The sequence below is a fragment of the Pocillopora damicornis genome, chromosome 1 (genome assembly GCF_964200805.1).
Source record: "Pocillopora damicornis chromosome 1, jaPocDami1.2, whole genome shotgun sequence".
In the NCBI taxonomy this organism is placed as follows: Eukaryota; Metazoa; Cnidaria; class Anthozoa; order Scleractinia; family Pocilloporidae; genus Pocillopora; species Pocillopora damicornis.
Window position 1 is genome coordinate 21,116,705 of NC_142670.1, and position 19,367 is coordinate 21,136,071.

General features: G+C 37.2%; 3 protein-coding genes across 3 annotated transcripts; all 3 read left to right on the forward strand.

Moving 5' to 3' along the window:
• The first annotated feature begins 406 nt into the window (after positions 1 to 406).
• On the forward strand, positions 407 to 7,929 carry LOC113685246 (NFU1 iron-sulfur cluster scaffold homolog, mitochondrial). Its single transcript, XM_089204496.1, has 9 exons — positions 407 to 619; positions 1,722 to 1,863; positions 3,113 to 3,179; positions 3,487 to 3,604; positions 4,287 to 4,350; positions 4,755 to 4,794; positions 5,008 to 5,043; positions 5,593 to 5,691; positions 6,281 to 7,929. The coding sequence occupies exons 1-9, from the start codon at positions 418 to 420 to the stop codon at positions 6,395 to 6,397; spliced, it is 885 nt and encodes a 294-aa protein (XP_089060622.1). The 5' UTR covers positions 407 to 417; the 3' UTR covers positions 6,398 to 7,929.
• A 494-nt stretch (positions 7,930 to 8,423) lies between these two features.
• LOC113685247 (uncharacterized) lies at positions 8,424 to 12,243 on the forward strand. The gene is made up of 5 exons (XM_027202737.2): positions 8,424 to 8,685; positions 9,373 to 9,456; positions 10,898 to 10,957; positions 11,079 to 11,146; positions 11,633 to 12,243. The coding sequence occupies exons 1-5, from the start codon at positions 8,598 to 8,600 to the stop codon at positions 11,819 to 11,821; spliced, it is 489 nt and encodes a 162-aa protein (XP_027058538.2). The 5' UTR covers positions 8,424 to 8,597; the 3' UTR covers positions 11,822 to 12,243.
• Positions 12,244 to 13,010: 767 nt separating this feature from the next.
• On the forward strand, positions 13,011 to 17,841 carry LOC113685252 (cilia- and flagella-associated protein 299). The gene is made up of 9 exons (XM_027202743.2): positions 13,011 to 13,156; positions 13,505 to 13,558; positions 14,290 to 14,366; positions 14,698 to 14,788; positions 15,084 to 15,122; positions 15,260 to 15,298; positions 16,008 to 16,127; positions 16,624 to 16,698; positions 17,493 to 17,841. The coding sequence occupies exons 1-9, from the start codon at positions 13,049 to 13,051 to the stop codon at positions 17,589 to 17,591; spliced, it is 702 nt and encodes a 233-aa protein (XP_027058544.2). The 5' UTR covers positions 13,011 to 13,048; the 3' UTR covers positions 17,592 to 17,841.
• Positions 17,842 to 19,367: the final 1,526 nt, after the last annotated feature.

The following is a 19,367-nucleotide window of genomic DNA, read 5'->3' on the forward strand; positions in this document are numbered from 1 at the left end:
AACCTGAATGATAAAGGGCTGTAATTACGGCAAGATTCTCCATAAACGGAACAATTTATGAGCGAGTAGATAGTAGAGAAAACAAGGGCAATGCAAATGAAAGAGAGAGGTTTCATCCAAACATATCTATATGCGTAATGATATTAAAAAGTGATTTAAAAGGCTTCCAAGAAAACTTCGAAACTTTTTTTGAAAGGATCGGATACCGCCTGCTGTGAGCGGGCCGGATGGGGAGAATACTGCCCGCTCTCGGAACCAATCAGATCGCAGGATTTGTAGAATACCGCCCGCTCACGAACTGAGAAAAAAATAATCATGAATACTGAGTTTTGAATTTTTTTTTACTTCAAGCGTCTACACTAGGCTCGCTGACCAAGAGATTCGGGGGCTCTAGAGCTATAAAACTACGTACTGCACATGCGCAAGGTAGCGATCAAGTCAAAAACAAATATGACGACGGTCCTACGAGATGGCTTGGCTGTTTCAAGGAATGCTGCTAAGCTGTGGTTTAGAAGAAGTATTCAAAATATCAGACCAACACAGAGATTTTACAGTGGAGCTATTCCAGCGTTGACGTTTCCTCGAAGTAACTGGTCTTCTAGGATTCCGTTTGTTGGAGGTACCTCAAAAAAATTATTACAACGATAACTCTTGTAGCCTGAGTTAAAGGGTTTCAATTTTTATTTTAAAGAGTTGAACAGAGCGATCCAGAACAGCTATGATAAGTACTATGTACTTTTTTAATGACGATTTCGCTTTACGTGCATTGTTTAAGTCTTTATCTCGCGCAATCTTACGAAATTAGCACGTAAGGTTACGTGGTTCTTTACATTCATTTTGAACTCACTGGCGATCCTTGCAATCTGAATGGCTCTCACTGGTACGATCTACTCACGAATTACACCAGTTTTAACTCTAAGTCACATATTTTCCTTGTCAATGAGAGTCCTTTACTAAAACACAACAACCAATCAGATTTCCAAGCTTGTTTAAAGATACCAAAAAAGTTACAAGAAAATTAAAGACAACTTTTTCCATTTATTTTACAAATCAGCTAAATAAACTATTGATTCTGTATTTGATTGACTGAATTTTCAATTTCAAAATGGATGTAATACAGTGGTAATTCAAACTTCCTCCCTCTCCCCCATCCCAAATGCATGAAATGTCAAATTCGTCCCTGTCTTTCATAGTGGGAATCTTTGAAGATTGCATCTAAGGGGGTAAAAATTGTACAAATCAGCTAAATAAACTATTGATTCTGTATTTGATTGACTTAATTTTGCAATTTCAAAATGGATGTAATACAGTGGTAATTCAAACTCCCTCTCTCCCCCCTTCCAAATGTATGAAATGCCAAATTCATCCCTGTCTTTCATTGTGGGGAAACTTTGAAGATTGCATCTAAGGGGGTGAAAATTGTGTTGGCTTGTATGAATAAATGTTCTAAAGGACATGCCATCCATTATTCAAGAGTGTGTGTAAACATCTACAGTCACCTTGTCCCTTCAAATTTCATGTTTATGCAAGTGTCAGACCTTACTAGTGCTTTAATTGATGGGATAAAAAAAATAGGCATCAAAACAGTTCAGTGTCATGAGCCTGTGGGAAAAAAAGAAAAAAAAAGCCTGTGGAAAAAAAAATCCTATCAGGAGATGAACTTCAGGTCATATGATGGCTGATTGACTTATTCATTACACGCAATTGTTATATTCCGACAGGTGGTGTGAGAACAATGTTCATTCAGGTACAAGAAACACCAAATCCTAACAGTATGAAGTTTGTTCCTGGGGTGCAGGTCTTAGAGCATGGTACAGTTAACTTTGCTAGTGCACAGTCTGCATATCCTTCACCTTTAGCAAGGTAATAGTTATGTCTTATTGGAACCTTTGCTCTAATTGTTTTTTTTATTACATTTAACAATTAATTGTCTGTGGCAAATTATTGTTCTGACATAATTGCATAAGTGCTTTCAAATTCTGTCAAAAATTTGTTTTTGTCGCAGAAGCTGTTCTCTTACCATTGTTTTGATCACTTTTATCAAAATAAGCAGCCAATTTTTCACAGGTTTATTCAATTCAATCAGCAAAAACTTCGCATCTGTAAGTTTCTTTTAAAAAGTGTTCTTCCAAACTTTGGTAGCATTTTTTTGTGCTCAAAGGAATTGACCAGAGTATATGCTTCTCTATAATTACTAGAGCAATTACAACAAAAATGAATGTAGATTTTAAATTGAGTTCGAAATTTATTACACAAGCTCTGCTTTACTTCTTTTTGTGACTGATTTGTTAACTCCACTCACCCTTTTTTTGAATGAGAAACAAACTGAAACTTTTGGCTGCTCATCAGCTCCTTGCAATTGTCTCATGTTATGTTTTTTGTTGTGATAACTATGGTTTGGGTTTTACAATGCTCAGAGTGAATGAAGTCAACACTCGTGAAGGTAATCCCCATCTTTTGAAAATAGTGAAATCTGGAAAAGGTACAAATTGAAGTAAGGGAATAGCTGCACATGGTATTGAACCTTCTTATATCAAACTTGAAAGTAGGCACTTACTGGCTCTTCTATGCTTATACTTTATGAATACCTCTTGTACTTCATGGTTCAATTTTCTTGCTGGGGTTGCTCTGAACTCTGTCTGTGTGATAAATAGATTCTTCCCTGCTGTGTTATTTCAGCAGTGGACTGCATGTGGTGTATAATGTGGTGCAACAACTAAGGGAGAGTTTTAGCCAGGTGACAGTGATTAGCATCCAATTTCTCCTAACAATGGAACCCCTGAATCACACATTAAAGGTACAAGAGTAAAGGAAGTGATCAGCTACTAAAGTTGTTGCTTGTTAAAGAAACTCTCAATGTCAGCCTCTAAGGAAATATGCAGGGAACAGTTTGGAGAATGTGTATATTGATGTTAGGTTGAAGAGGGTTTATGATGTTCTTTCTGTAGCTCATCATCTGATATAATCCATCATTAAACAGATACATTTTAACATGACTGTATACCTTAATGTGATTTAGTGACTGAATTGCTGTGGAACTTTTGATCTTCATGTGAATGTAGAAATGTGTCAGGAATGTCATAACGGACATTTCCATTTCATTTTTTTGCAGAAATTTATTTAGGATAGATGGTGTCACTGGAGTCATGTTAGGACCAGATTTCATCACAGTTACAAAGGTTGGTGGGGTAATTATTTTTAGGACTTAAATAAGACTCAAAAGTGAGATTGGAAGAAAAATGGTGAAAATGTCCTGTCTGCCTAAGTCATGCAATAGTGATGAAAGACATTAAACTCAATCCTTGTACATGAAAAAAAAAACAACAACAACAACAGCAACTACAAAAATTCCTTATCATAAGCTGTGAAATTCTGCCTAAACTCCTTTCAAAATGTTTATGCAACAATTTGAAATGAATCCAGTCACCTGATGTAAGAATTATTGTGTTCTGTCGTCTGTTTACGTTTTTTAGTCTTTAATTCCAGAAAGATGATGATGATGTTAACTGGCCTGTCTTAAAACCTGATATATTTGCCTCCATAATGGACTTCTTTGCAAGCAATATTCCCATTCTTACTGAAAACCAGCCAGCAAGTGATACAGGTAGGCTGTTACACGAACATCAAAAATCTTATTTTTTCTGTAATAATGAACTTGGATTTAAACATTTTGACCCCTTAGAGTGACCAGCACCTAATTTCTCCTTACAATATCAACACATTTATCCCTTTAACTCCCAGAAGTGACTAACATGTAATTTCTCCCTATAATACCTAATATTATATGTTTTCTAGCAAACAGTTAATGAGAATGCTCAATCATTAAGAAGTTTTTATCTTGATCTTACACCAAATTCTCATAACTGGTTTGCAAGGAATTGAGTAGCAGCAAGAAGAGAGAAATGACAGTCAAGATCTTGGGAGTTAAAGGGTTATGTTTCAAGAAGGAAGGAAATGGTCATCACCTAAAGAAGCTGTCACTTTGCAAATTCTTCTTGTTGGTACCTCAGGAAATTTGTAGCAAACAGTAAGGAGAATATGCATGCTGATGATAGGGTGTAAAGGGTTAAAGGTTAGACTGCTCTTGAAAGAGAAAATTCTACATGTTCATTAGTACACATGCCTTACAAGCCTTGTTAAATACTGTGTACATTTGAAAAGCCTTAAACCTGTCAGAATTACAGGCAGTCCTAATAGTTTTACCAACAATTGCCAAACTATGTGTAGACCAGATGTAGTCCTGAAAGTTTGTCAGTGCTCAGTTCTACATGTTATTATTTTTTCAGCTATTGATGAAGATGATGATGAAACTGTTGCTATGATCAAAGAGTTGTTAGACACAAGAATAAGGTAAATGCACCAGACCTTTTCAAGATTTTCCATGTTGAAATGGCCACCTTAAAACAAATTGCAGTCAAACCTTGATTATCCACACTTGTGGAGACTGGGCTTAACAGCCCAGATAGTTGAGATTCTGGATAATCAAAAATATTAAATAAATATAAATGTTTGTAGATAATTGGACCAGACAGGCAAGTCCAGATAATCAAAAATTTTGGATAATCAAAGTTTGGATAGGGAAGGTTTGACCGTAGGCAATAGCTGTTTCATCATGATACAAGGTATTTACTAAGACTTAATTCTGGGGTGATGGCCCATTTCTTGTTTTTGTTTTTGTTTTTTTTGTGAGTGCTACAGTGCTACACTTGATTCATCAAAATTCATTGTATTTTCTTGTCACTGACTTCTAACAGACCAACTGTTCAAGAAGATGGAGGGGACATCATTTTCAAGGTTTGTCAACAGATGTGTATGTATGTGGTTCATAGTGGGGGGTGAGATTAATTTTTAAAAGGCCTGTGGTTGGAAACAGTGCCTAGCTCTTTGACAATCTTACCTAGGGGTTTCTAGTTAGGACCCTTTGGCAGGCCAACTATAATATGCTTGGGTTGGGAACCCTGTAATGAATTTTCTAGCATGGTAACTTGTATGTTGTGCTCTCCACAGGGATTCCAGGATGGCATTGTAAAGCTTAAACTACAGGTCAGTGTCATGTGAAGTTAAGATTTTTTCCTATTTAGATGGAAACGGTGATTGCTGCATTAACTAACATGTATTCAATCCTGTTACATGATAATTATATTCCATGCACATATACAATTGTGATATATCTACAATCATTATTCATCACTTGGATGGTTTATTTGGACTCAACGTAATGACCAGCTCCCAGTTGGCTTGTTAGTTCAGTTGGTAGGGCGCTGCACCAGTATCGCAGAGGTCATGGGTTCAAATCCGGCAAGGACCTGAATTTTTTTTAGGCCTTGTTTCAACTACTAGTTCAGTAGTGTTTATAGCTGCGTTTCTTCATTGCAGTGCACATATATGATTTTCTTATATCTACAATCATTATTCATCACTTGGATGGTTTATTTGGAGCCAACTTAATGACCAGCTCCCAGTTGGCTTGTTAGCTCAGTTTGTAGAGCGCTGCACCCGGTATGACAGAGATCATAGGTTCAAATTCCCTACGGCCTAAAAATTTTTTCAGGTCTTTTTTTTATTAACAAATTCATGTTGGTATCCTACTAGGGAGCATGCTCTAGCTGTCCAAGTTCAGTGGTTACTCTGAAGAATGGCATTGAAAACATGATGCAGTTTTATGTTCCAGAAGTGGTTGCAGTAGAACAGGTAAGCAAAATGACATTTGGTCTTGTTTTAAGGTTAGTAAATGGTCTGGAAAACCGCTGTGAAGCCAGGGAGCACTTTGCAGTCTCAGCCTGCGGGAGACACCCGAGTTTTAGCTTACCCCTGTCCCGCCTGCCATGTCAGACCAGATAGCTCCGGCCGGTATTAATTGCTACACCAAATTTTTCTTTGAGCCTTTGCTATTTGACAGCTCGCTAAGCTCCTTTTTTGGTGCATAGATAGCGCTTTTGAAACACAATTAGTCTTGACAGGGCTGGAAAAAGGAGGAAGTGTACCTAGATCAACTTTTTCGTCTCTGGTAGGGTCAACTGAGTTCTCCTCTCCGCAGTTGTCGTTAGTGAGGTCAGGACTTTTTGCGCAATATACTCTCACTCCGTTCCCCACCTCCCTTCATTAGCAACAACAAGAAGTAAATAAATAAATGGACAAGCGAATGATATCAATGAAAAAATATACGAACAGTATGAGACAGAATCACATAGGTAGAAAGGACATTTTTTTTTTCTTTTTACTTGCTGCTCTTTGACGGGTGGTCATATTCCCATATGAGCTCTTGTCTTTGTCCATACAGGTCGAGGATGAAGTGGATGAAATAAATAAAACGGAATTTAGTAAACTTGAAGCGAGACTTGGAGAAACAAGTCCACCAGTGGAGGGGAACCCGGACACTACAGCGGAAAAAGACTGACATTTCAGGACAAGGTCATCTTGTCAAGTCACTCAAGGAGAACAGTTCGCAATACCCTGTTAGCTCGGTGTTTATCAGCATTACTCTCCTCCTGAGAACCGTTACATAGGGAGTTCTAGCTTTCATGTGGCTCGTCGCTATCTTTGATAAGACTGGATTCTCCAGAGGTTAATCTTTTCTATTTTTTTTTTCTTTTTATGGGAATAGGGGGAGGAAAGAAGTTGACGAGTAGAAATTCAAAGCAGATGTCAGGTTCAGTTTGATGTTTGTGCGAGGTTTTCTAGAAAACCGTTTCTTGCACCTTTAGAGGAGTATCTGCATTTATCAAGGGAATGGCGCCCTAACATATTCTTGGAAAATTGAATGTTTCAATTCTTTGTTTTAAGTTAAAATAAGCGAAGAGAACTGTCGCAGAGTACCTTGAGCAAGAGGAGTTAAAATAATTTTGGTCTCTTCATGTTGCTTAACCCTTTAATTCTTATGAGTGACCAAGACAGAATTTCTCCTTACAATACCTGTAGAATATCAGGCAGACAAGAGATGAGAATATAGAAAATATTAAGTAGGGGATTGTTAGTTGATCCAATACCAAATTCTCTAAACTCATCACAATATTTTCATGGCAGACAGTAAAGAGAATTACTAGTGAGATCTTAGGAGTGAAAGGTTAACCCCTTTTTCCTCTTCAAGTGAACACGAAACTTGACGGGTTCAGCAGCGAGATGCTGATAAGAGAAGGTTATAGCTTTCATTGTGATTTCTTTGCGCGTAACGTCTCAGCCTCACCCTCCCCTCCCCCCCCAACAAGTTTCCCACCCACTCAATCCCCCATTTGATGCTGGACTCAAAGCCACACCGATCAGGCACTAATATAAACTTGTTGCAACCAAATGAGACAGACAGAAAAATTGCATTGTAACCATGAATATAATGGTCGAAGTCTTAAAATTAACGTTATAAGAAAGGAGCAAACAATCCGGCGGAATTGTTAGCATTAAAAAGTCCCTTCACTAGTTTCACTTTAGTTCATCAATACGTCTCAGTTAATCACTATGAGCTATCATGGCAGAAGCGTAGACATGTAACAGTTTGGAGCAAAACTTCTCTTTGGGAATTGTCACTAGGAAAACTAACTGTCGTGGATCTTAAATTTAGCTACTAGCTCAATATTGACCGTTAAATTTTATAGTTCAGCGCGCTTCCATAATTGCTGAATTCTAATGAGTACTGCTGTTAATTATTGATTTTCAACTCGGACATGGTGTAGCCATGCACAGTGTCTGGCACAAAGGTGAAATAAATTTCATTTAGTTCCTTAAATTTTATATTTTCGATATTGATCGTTAAATTTTATAGTTCAGCGCGCCTCCATAATTGCTGAATTCTAATGAGTACTGCTGTTAATTATTGATTGTTCCTCACAAGCTGTAGGAGTGAACATGGGTAATTAAAGTGATTTTCAACTCAGACATGGTGTAGCCATGCACAGTATCATGCGCAAAGGTGAAATAAATTTCATTAAGTTCCTTGAATTCAATATTTCCGATGTTGATCGTAAAAGTTTTATAGTTCAGCGCGCCTCCCTAATCGCCGAATTCTAATGAGTACTGTTATATATTCTTACTGATTGTTCCTCTCAAGCTGTAGAAGAGAACGTGGGCAATCAAAGTGATTTTCAACTCGTACAGGTGTAGCCAACCATAGTGTTTGGCACAAAGGTGAAATAAATTTCAACCAGTTCGTTGAATTCAATATTTTCGTGCACCGCTCTTCGTGCCGCAAACGCTTCAGATAATCCAATATTTATCGAACCCTTCAAACTGATGTAAAGATGGGTAACATTTCAATGACTAATTTTGAGAACTTTCTCATACATAGTAGTTCAAAATTCCACAAATTTGGACGAGTTTAGGCGTTAGCAATAATCATGCATGAGTTGTGAATTAGGTCCAAAGCTGTCATGATTGATTGTTTTTCTAGACAAAGCTAATCTGTTATTTACTGAACCGTAGCTATGTTCCCTGAGTGCACTATCTTGCTGCAGCGAATCAGAAAAGAGTCATAACTGTAAAGAACCACCCCTTTTTTGCTTATTTAGAGGTTTGCAAATTAAGAACCCTATCATTCATCCATCGCTTTGGAAAGAGATCTTTGAACCTGAAACGATTTGTACAAAACTCCTTAAATTCATTTGCCGGAGATGTGGAAAATCGGGTTTTTTGTCACCCTGCTTCTGATCGCGGTTGTATCTGCTAAACCTAACCTGGGTCACGTTCGAGATTCATCAGGTAGGTGTTTTTCCTTACTGCGCGCGCGCGCTTTCAGAACCTAATTATTTTCAAGCAGCACGGTCAATTATGTTTTTAAGAGAGATCAACTGGTAGGTGGAAGTGCGCGAGACTGAAAAAAACATCAAATGAAACTTTTCTTTACAGTAAAATTTAACTCACTTCCACTTATTTGATACTCACTTTTACGATGTGAATCTCCCAGTGCACCTTTTTTAGATCAAACTAAACAGTCAACGACATCACAGATAAATTTTCGTTTAATTGGATTGGGTCAAAAAGCTTTCATCTGGTCAGACTCTTACAGCTACAGTGTAAATTGACTAACACTGCTTCGTTTGATCCAGTCGGACAGAAAGCTTACTGCAATAACAATCAGTTTTAGAGAGTTTATGGGACCTTGAGCTCCAAAGAGTCGTCTAGACTACGCGCCAATTTTTTTTATTTGTTGTTTTTTTGGACAAAGCTAAAGGTCAATTGCTGAGCAAGTAAGTCTCCATAGTTCTCTTTTATTTACCTCAAAAAAGCAAAGAAAAAAGAATAATAAGACAAGGAAACTTCACGATCAAACCAAAATCTCACACTTCCCAAATTAAGGCAATTACGGCTTCCGCTCAAAGAAGGTTTAATTTGACACCTTCAAACAATCCTGATGGTTAAGTAAGTACTTTTCTTTTCCCTTCAAAGACACCACAAGGCGAGGTTATAAATATGGCGTGGAAAATCCAGAGTCCCTGATGTGGGAAAGAGGATTGATTCCACAGTATGAAGGTGCGTACCATTTTAGAATACAAAAAGAAAACCGTTGTAAATTAACATTTCTCATTCGTTGCGCGCCTGAGCAAACTTCTACAATTTATGTAAAGTTGGGCGCCAAACCCTGCAATAATTATGCTAGAAATGAAGTATAATATTCGCCCTGCTTCTTACGGGTGAATGAATATCCGGCGGGGCTAAGATGACCGCGTAAAAGTAATTAAAATATATAAAACAATGTTAATACCTTTAAAAATATATATTCAATTATGTATTAATTTAAGTCTTCTCAAAAAGGCGCCAAAACCTGTTGATTTTGAAACGCCAAATTCGTCAGTGCTAAGTCATGCAAACAAACCAGTTGAGTTTCTAAGATTGTGCCACTCCTTCTCGATCCTTCCTCTCAGGACGTTTTGATAAGCTTTAGGAGAAAAGATGTAGAACAGACCGCTTCATTTCATAACCACAACTGGTCATAACTGGAAACCGTGGACAAGCAGAGTCACCTCGTGGAATGTTCACTGCTAAATCCTTTCATTTATTGCCGGTTTTCATTGTCACACCATCATCAAAACCATTAAACAAATAAATTCAAGATGAATATTCAAATAGTCTAGCAACGATTCAGGTCTGTGCGATGTTTTGTACGGGAGATATTTGAAGAAATGTTTCATTCAAATTTACAAAGCTTTGTGTGCAGATGACATGTTTGTGTTCCTCTCAGGGTCACTAATGCGGCGGCTAGAAGCTAACAAAAACATATGTTATCGATTTTTGCGATAAAAAGCCTGTAGTTGTCTTCTGAGGGCTCATGAACATCTATATAAGTACTTTTTCCCATGCAAGTTCAGATTTTGTAATCTCTGCGGATAAGTCACTTCGTTCAACGTATATGACAGTATTCTCGGCCACCATTGTCATGTCGTGTCACGCAAAAGCCTAGAAATTCAATCTTGCCTTATCACAAGACAAAAATCCCTATCAAACTGAAATTGTGGAAAAAAGATAAGTCTCTAGCTGTTCTAATAATTCACTAAACTAATATCTCAAACGGATTGATAATTCCTTATTCTTTTAATTTTAATGACGTCACGTGAAAAACAAGACTTGTTTATTTTATAACCTACTGCAAAACACTGAGGGTGGCAAAGGCGATCCTGATGCCATTTCACATACGAATGTTTTAGAAAAAGAAGAAAAGTATTGAATTTGGATGGAGAGATGTGAAAAATGAAAAATATTCCCAGAACTTTCAAAGACTACTCTTACGTGAGATGGAGAGTTAAACAGTTTCCCGATATTTTGCCGACTCCAATCAATACAACTGATACAAGAAACGCGGGAAGACTTATAAGTCACATGATTCCAATAAGTTATTCGATAACAAGAAGCTACAAAACGCGTGCAAAATCCAATTTTCAGTACTAAATAACGGATTCTTCACACTCTATTGTAGACGATCCAGATGTGTATAGAGACACCGCTTGGTTTTTGGACAAAATCATAATGGATGAAGGTAAGTGAGTGCTTGAGATTCAATTTAAACCCTCACCCGACATACACTTCCCTAGATATCTTTCAGTCACCTTCGTCAATTTTCTTTTCCTCATATCACGAATTTTACTTCGATTTTGCAGCTGAAGTAGTTCACGAGCCTGTTCCACCAGAGGTGAAGTACCGCTTTGGATCAGGAAAAAAGCAAAAGGTAAAATTGTTTGCGACGGGTTCGTCTGTATTTCACCGCAACAAATACAAATAGAGTTTAAAGAAAAGCAATAACAGGTTATTAGTTTATTTACAGTCGTGTGCTTTGTGACCAAGCCATCGAACAGAAGTGGTACAAAAAATGACCATGCTGTTGTTCTTATTTTGTCATTACTGCTGTTTGCTTTTTGTTGTTGTTGTTGTTGTTGTAGTTTTCTTTTTTCGTGTTCTGTACTTGTCCCAGGGACACATTACCCAGCATGCTTAGTAGTCTTCCTTTATTAACCAAGCGGTAGATATGTTACTAAGAAAGGTTACTATTAAGGCGTGGCTCCTTTTTTCGTCTACTCTCTTTCGCTTCATGAAATTCCCTCATCTCTAAACCTTCGATAGCTTTGAGGAAACGAAAACAACTGCTCCGCAGGGAACACATTCCAATCAACATTTATGATTCACCGTGCAATTTTTATTTCTATGTGAAAACTAGTGCGTCGAGGGAGTAAAGATGATACCACCACAGTGCCAGTGGAAGGGCATGGTGATAATGAAAGAGAAGGACGAGGAGCCAGCTAAACCTGCTGAAGTTAAAGAGATTACTCTTACAGTTTCGGCAAAATACTGTAATCAAGCTGAGATGAAAAAGCCGAAGCCCAAAGTGGTTGACTGTGAAGAATGAATGTTTTAATGGCCTACGGAAAGTTCATAGTTTTACAGAAACAAAAGGTCTTGGAACATTCTGATTTTTTTTCCTTTTTTTCCTTTAAAAGATAAACGGAGGTTACAATTAAGGGAAAGTTGAGAGGATATGGTGTGGCGTGTCTGTATAATCGTGAATTTCGGAGTTTTTGAGTGGGAAATTCAGTTTTCTGTCTTTATCCCCATTCGTTTCTTTTTCGTTGCTGTTGTTATGACCTCAACTCAGCTAAAGCCTTCACGCTTTTAATGGTTTGGTAAATCTTGCTTAGTTTTGATTACTGTATTTGAAGAGAAAAACGATCAGAACTACTTAGGGCTTTGTAAATGGTTACAAAATTGTAGACGAGCCCCTGAACAAGCTAAGGTGATTGTGATAATAAATGACTCAACAACTGTTCCTAATTTCAAGTTGTTTTGCCGTTTTTTACGTCTTATTCAAAGAAAATCGTTCTCCAATTGAATTGAGCTTCTTTGGCTTCACTACATAACAGACAGCTCAAACATTGAACCAATCACTGATCAGAATGGAAGCCAGAAATTAAAACAAAAGAGGGGAAATCTGGGTGGGAACCAGGCCTAAGCTACTACAGCCATCCTACCGTCTTCCGAGTCCTCGTACGCACCAAAAAATTAAAAATTTAATTCTTATTACACTAGACCTTCCTTAGCGATTTTACCACGTCCCTTATGACTCTCAGTCGGCTTTAAGGATCAGTGACATTTTCAATTTATCTTCACATTTCACACAAACAGTAGCATCCACGTAAATAGCCCCAGGCGTCTTGATGTCAGAAAGGTTGGGTCACACGTGCGGTGCAAGTGAAAACTCAAGGAAACACACGTGTTAACTACCCTAAAATAAGTGAAAAAATAACTACCGATTCAAAGTGAAACATGCAAAACGCCTGAAGCGCGGGAAACTTGAGTGGCCAAATAGCGGTTGTTTTTAGTTTTGCATTTATTTACTTACGACAATCAACTGAAAAATATAGAAGTGATTGAAATTTCTTCTTTAAGCATTTCATCTAAATGAACATTTTTCTGCCAAAAGAAAGGCTTGGAACAAAAAAAGGCCTTGACGGGGCTCAAGCCTCAGCCCTCCTGGCTCAGCTCCCCGAAAGAAGAGTGGATGTAAAAATTGAGCCCGCGAGGCTTTGTGCACTGAAGGCTTGTGCGCGGTTTCCAAGCAACAACAGCCAAATCCAATATGGACGAAGAGGCAGTAGGAGCGACCGATAACATTGTCACCGAATTTGCTACATATGAAGACTTTCTAGACAGTCAAATAACCCCATTAGATCTCTACTACCTTGAGGTATTTCAAGGTTTATTTTGGTCGAATTTTTACGGAAATCTCTCCAGTTTAACTTGTCTTCACGATCATCGAACCCTTTAGTTTGATTAATATGTTGTCCTCGATCCTGTAAACCTTTACTTCTAGTCAGTCTTTTGAAAGAAGCTTATTCATTCATCAGAGTTGAGAGAAACTTATTAATTCTTCAGAGTTAAAAGAAACTTACTCATTCATCAGATTGTGTTGAGATTGTAACGAAATCAAGCCGCGATGTTTAATTCGATAAGGTCCATCTAAAACTTGGTACAATTGTATTTACATTTGAATACCTTATTTAATGTTGAATTCTTGTTTTGTGTTCTCCCATAGGATGAGGAATTGGCACGACAGCTGGTTGAGTTAGGCTACAGGGGAAGCGGAGAGGTCAGGATTGAAAATTATTTAATGGAGAAAGAATTGTAAAACTACTAATACGTACTTATAGACTGAGTGAAAGATAAAAGAGTTGTACGAGAGAAAATATTTAGCTCTAGGTCGTGACATACGGATCTACAGTAGCGCAGTAAGGGCATTGGGAGTCAGAACAAAAAACCAATAATCTATGTAGTGGCGCATCTTATTATCTCTTTTGCTGTATTTTAAGTTAAAGTTCAAAATTTAATTTAAGTTCTTTGAATTTCAAAAGAGCTGTCTGAGTGCAAAGCTTTTTTTCAGATTAGCTCACTTCAACAATGTGGGCCTACAGATGTTAGCTTTCACCATCACATGGTTTTGTATAGGATTGCAGATGTGAGGCTATGCGGGTCATTTGGTGAAAATACACCACATAACTAAATCTTTCCAACAGCATGATTTCTAAACTTCACTTCTATCACCAAGCTTAAAATATACCATTTACATGTAGAACTGCTATTTACTTCGTTGGTTTGTTACTAATTTAGAAATTAGATAATGCTGAATGATTATTAACTGGTCCTGATTTATCTTTTTATGTATCTATAAATTTTTTTAACAGAAAGCCTCAAACATCTTGAGTATTTCAAATAATCTGTCATGTGTAGTAAGATTAACAAACAGTGCAAATTTAATTAGCTATACTAATTTGCAACTTAAAAATTATTTATTGTTTCCTGCATAATTGTCTTTGTTTTAAGGTTCTGAAAAGGGAAGAATTTGAGGCCAGAAAACAAGCTGCTGAGGCAAGCAGACTGTCAAAAAGAAGTCAGCAAAAGTATGATATACATGACTGTGTAATGTTTTGTGTTTAATTCCACTGAGTAATGCATGACTAGGTACATATCAAACCCCTTGAAATGAAATCCAAGTCTTACTTTAGAGTGTATGGAAAAATGTCTCTCTACTGAAAAGTTATCAGTGTGCAAGACTGTATTTTTTCTGTTATTTCCCCTGCCTCTCTTCACCAGTATCAAAAAGCAGGGTTGTCACCCAAAGCACCAGAGGAGAGGTCTTATTTGAAGCAAAACCAGCAACCTAAAAACTCCTCTGCAAACAAATTCCCAATGCCATCCAATAACTAGTAGTTTTGAATACTTGTTTTCTAGAACTTTGGCCAGCTCTGGCAAAGATCTTAAAGATGCATTCTTGAGGGCATTAGCCCAGCGGGAAGAAGCAAACAGGAGTGGGAAAATGACAGTGAGTTTTTACTTTCTGCTGTTTTTCAACTCTTTACTGAAGCCAGTTTAATCTCAAAACCAGACAAATATTTAGTGCTTTTCTATCTAAAGTATCGCAATGTCAACTACAGTGTAATACTATTTAGTTTATGTTTGACGTTATGTTATGTGTTGATAGAACTCATGCTTGAAATTTTCCCAAATGCATAATTTAAAATTTAATAAATTTGAATTAGTAACTAAAGTTGATTTTCATTGATAATCTTTAATGATTCCTCTTTGTTGTTGCTTCTTTTTTTGTTGTGAAAATCAAGTCCATTATCTTTATCAGAGACAAGAATGCGAGAGGGCAGGTAAGATTTTGATACCACTCATTCATTGGTTAAAATTGCAGAAGTTGCAGTCAGTGAGTTAATGGCAACTATATCACAAGAATGTACTTTAATGAAACCATCATCTTGTTGCTAATTTTTGTCTTTATTCTTTCCAGGAAATATCAGGCTATATTGACTATGCACATCGCCTAAAAGTAAGTTCTATACATTGACATAGATTCTCATGGCTCAACAGCTTTTGTAGAAATTATTTAAATTATGTTATTAATTAAATTATCAAAGGCATTTTTAGTCATTAATTATTGAGGCAAAAGTTTCAGTTTCATTTTATCAATGAAACAAAGGTATTAGTTCCTACTGAAAGGAAACTCTTGTCCTGCATTAGAGGGAAAGTAAGATGATATTAATAAGTAGTTTGCCAAATTGACCTCTAAGAATTTGTAAAAATATTTTCTACCTAATTTATAGATTTTTATATGCAACTGAGTGGTTTCTTTGTTCAGAGTATTTTCAACCTTTTGACCCTGAGAGTGACTAGCTTCTCCTTTCTTGTTACAATTATATCACCCCTGAATTACAACCAGAGTCATTAAGGTCACAAGAATAAAAGAAAGGATCACCAATGAAGTTCTTGATTGTTAAACAAATTCTCCTTGGCAGCACCTCATAGGTACTGGTGTTAGGGGAGGGTTAACTCCTTATACCCTAACATCAGTATGCATATTCTCTTTACTTTCTCTGTACATTTCTCAAACTTCTGGAAAGGAGAATTTAGAATTTATTTAGGGGTGATCTTGTAAGGAGAAAATAGATGCCAGTCAGCCTTAGGGGTTCAAGGGCTAAACCAATGTATATTTGATTTGATTATCTATGTACTTCAATTTCATTATGTTTTCCATTTAGACAGAGGATTTTGAACCTTACTTTAATGGAAGGAAAAGACTACTTCCCAGACCATCAGATTTGAGTTTTTACAACTGGGAAACACAAACTGCAACTTCAAATCCCACTCCAAACTATCAGGTAACAAACTGCAATTTACAATTGTAAGTTGTCTCATTTTTGTACCAACAATCTTCTCCAAGAGTCTCTAATGTTGTTGTTAAAGCTAGCCAACTGTCTCCATACAAAATACTCCACTTAAAAGAATACTTGATCTTTGCTTCCCCCATTCCTGACCCTCAGTGGACAGACCTGTAGGAGATGACTAATGACCTATCAAATGATTTGTTGTACTATGACACACCAGACTTAGGATTTAACGATGGTCAGGTAACATTAAACCAAGGGAAGGTTGAATTTTTTTTTATGGCACAATTATGCCCCTCCACCATGTAAATTACAGAGCTGCAAGTTAAAATGTACTTATACATGCATTAGTAAGCCAGTACTTCTGTTGGTGTGCTGATCATTCAGCAAATCAGTCTTCGATCTGATTTTCCACAACCACCTTTTGTCACCCTATACTTAGTTGCAAAATAAAGAAGAATGAAATGACGACCAGGTAATTACTTTCCAGGTCATTGCTGAAAACTCCTCAGGTTTGCTTTTCAAAAACAAGAGAGACAGAAAAATATTGAATGTGGATCCAAAGGTAAAAATTAAACTGACATTTTGCCACAAAAAGTTATTGTCTTCCCTGCCTTACACTGACTGATTGTCTGACTGATTGACTGACTCTCTGACTGTTTGATGGACTGACTGATTGTCCTAGTGACGCTCTGACTGACTGACTGACTAACTGATTGTGTGACTGACTAATGGACTCTGAATAACTAACTGACTGACTGATGAGTGACTGGGTAATTTAGTGTTATCAGCTGAGTTGAAAATGTAAATTGGCCACCACAGAGAGTTTATAGGCTAAAGGCTAAAGTTACTGACTGACTGATAACTGACCATCTGACTAATTGGCTGACTGTCTGACTGATTGACTGTCTGACTGTCTGACTGATTGACTGTCTGACTGACTGACTGATTGATTTTCTGAACTACTGACTGACTGATGACTTATTGAACGACTGATAACTGACTGTCTGATGGATTGATTGTCTGACTGACTGACTCATAAACTGACTGACTGTTTTAATGTCTGATAGTCTGACTGAATGACTGACTGTCTGTCTAAAAAACTGACTGACTGACTGACTGACTTTCTTACTATTGTGATTAACTATCTTAATAACTGAAAGTCTGACCGACTGATGAATGATTGTTTGACTAACTGATTGACTGTCTTAATACCTGACACTCCTACTGACTGACTAACAGTCTGATTAACTGACTTACTGACAGTCTGACTTACTGATGATGACTCACTAAATGATTAGAGTCTGACTGACTGAGTTATTGCTTGAATGATTGATTGATTGATTGATTGATTGATAGGCACTAACACCTGGCGACAACTCAGCAAGGATTCCCATTGAATCTGCAAAATATATTCAAGTGGTAATCTACGATCACATTACTCGGAGAAAGACGTAATGCACAATCTGCAAGGTTGTTTATAATATGGACACATTGAAATGTAAATATTTGATCCTGTTATATAGGGTTTATATGAAATCACATTATGGTAATTGATATAACCCATTTTTTTCTTTGTGTTGTGAGATACTGCTGGTTACCATGTTTATTTTGAGTAGAAGTTTTGTGTCATAGAAAGGACAAAAATGAAGACACGTTTTTTATCACCGGAGAGCTGATAAATAAAAAATCGTTTGTAAATTTAAAATGGACTCTATTGACGCTGCTCTGAGCGCGGGCTCTGTTCACGACATTAGCTGGTTATCTAGAGTTTTTCCAGGCGAAAGAACATTACCATTCTACTTGCATCTGATCAAATACTTTGGAGCCAAAACCACGAGTATCACATGCCAATCCAAGAGCGAAACTGACGAAGATCTAACAGTATATTTTCATCCTCTTTTTGTCCAAAAAAGTGCTAAATTGTGACCATAAAAATTCGGGTATGCCCAAAATTCTTCCCTGCCTTTTTACCATGGGATAATCCTTCCGCGCCCCTGCGTATATGAGTGCTTTAATATCTCGTGTGCTGCAGCACCTATACGTGTGTGAAGCGTCGCTTGTTCGTGGGAATCACACGCCTTTTCCACGCGAGTATTTGACGGACTTCTCAGTTATCCGCCACGTATGGTAAGGGACTACGTTCGTTTAAGTTAATCCGGGATGCAAAAAGACTTTATGTACTTTTCATCCTTAAACTCCCATGAGTGACCAAGACAGAATTTCTCCTAACAATATTAATACAATATTAATACAATATCAACCAGATAAGTAATGAGGATAAAGAAAAATATCAATTTGGGGATAATTAGTTGATCCAGTACTAAATTCTCTGAACTAACATTATAAGAATCGTATAGTTTAAAGTAAGGAGAATTACAAATTTGATCTGGGAGTTTTAGTGTTAAAATATGGACGTCGAAATGACACATTACTCTTAGGGCTACATTGTTTCCCCTTCTGGGTCCAATAAATTAATGAAAGGTGCGAAATAAAATGAGGAGCTGGGGAGAGAAGCTGTGTTCTTCTACTGTAGGTCTTTTTTTTTTGTTTGTTTTTTTTTCGCTCAGGGTTTTTCACTTTGATTTGCCGTAATCTGTGACGCTTTGATGCCCAATGGTGGCTTATTAGAACGTTTGGCTGCACATCAGGCGAATTTGGTCAAACCAGGGATCGTCTCGGTATTTTGAAAGCGAACTTGTTACCGAGCGATATTAGTTCATTGACTTGATTTCAAAACATATCGGGCGATCAGAGTGAGCTTATGATTGGCTAAGTTCAAATTTGGTAAATGCTAGCAACATAGGCACAATGTTGCAATACGCAATGAGTGCAAAACTAGATAAGGAATCTTTAGAAGACTCTGCTACGAACTAATTTATCAAAGAAAGCCACGAGACTCGCTAGTTGGTTGCAACCTAAGCAGTTGCACACAAAAGCCTTTGATGGGATTCCGTCTTATCTTGAATCTGTTTTGCAATTGCCTAAATCACTGCCCGCTTGCGAGGATCATGGCTTTATTTGATTTTTTATCCACACGTTAAATGAACTTTATTTCATTAAAAAATTGTGTCCTAATTTATAATGAAACTCTGTCTTTTTAAGGCGAACGATCTTTCAAAAAGCACTCTCCACCTTTTTAAAGTAACGTGGATTCTGTTACTCGGTTCACTTGTGCATATCTGTCCATTACTATCGCAGGCAATCAGGAATGAAATCCGTCTAAATATTCTT

Bases quoted from the DNA above. Each gene is read 5' to 3' on its own strand.
- LOC113685252 (XM_027202743.2), top strand. From the start codon at position 13,049: ATGGACGAAGAGGCAGTAGGAGCGACCGATAACATTGTCACCGAATTT. The intron at 14,789-15,083 runs GTGAGTTTTTAC...GTGAAAATCAAG, and splicing joins ACAGGAGTGGGAAAATGACA to TCCATTATCTTTATCAGAGA. The intron at 15,299-16,007 runs GTAAGTTCTATA...TTTTCCATTTAG, and splicing joins ACTATGCACATCGCCTAAAA to ACAGAGGATTTTGAACCTTA.
- LOC113685246 (XM_089204496.1), top strand. From the start codon at position 418: ATGCGCAAGGTAGCGATCAAGTCAAAAACAAATATGACGACGGTCCTA. The intron at 4,351-4,754 runs GTAAATGCACCA...GACTTCTAACAG, and splicing joins TTGTTAGACACAAGAATAAG to ACCAACTGTTCAAGAAGATG. The intron at 5,044-5,592 runs GTCAGTGTCATG...GTATCCTACTAG, and splicing joins TTGTAAAGCTTAAACTACAG to GGAGCATGCTCTAGCTGTCC.
- LOC113685247 (XM_027202737.2), top strand. From the start codon at position 8,598: ATGTGGAAAATCGGGTTTTTTGTCACCCTGCTTCTGATCGCGGTTGTA. The intron at 8,686-9,372 runs GTAGGTGTTTTT...TTCCCTTCAAAG, and splicing joins TCACGTTCGAGATTCATCAG to ACACCACAAGGCGAGGTTAT. The intron at 11,147-11,632 runs GTAAAATTGTTT...TGTGAAAACTAG, and splicing joins GATCAGGAAAAAAGCAAAAG to TGCGTCGAGGGAGTAAAGAT.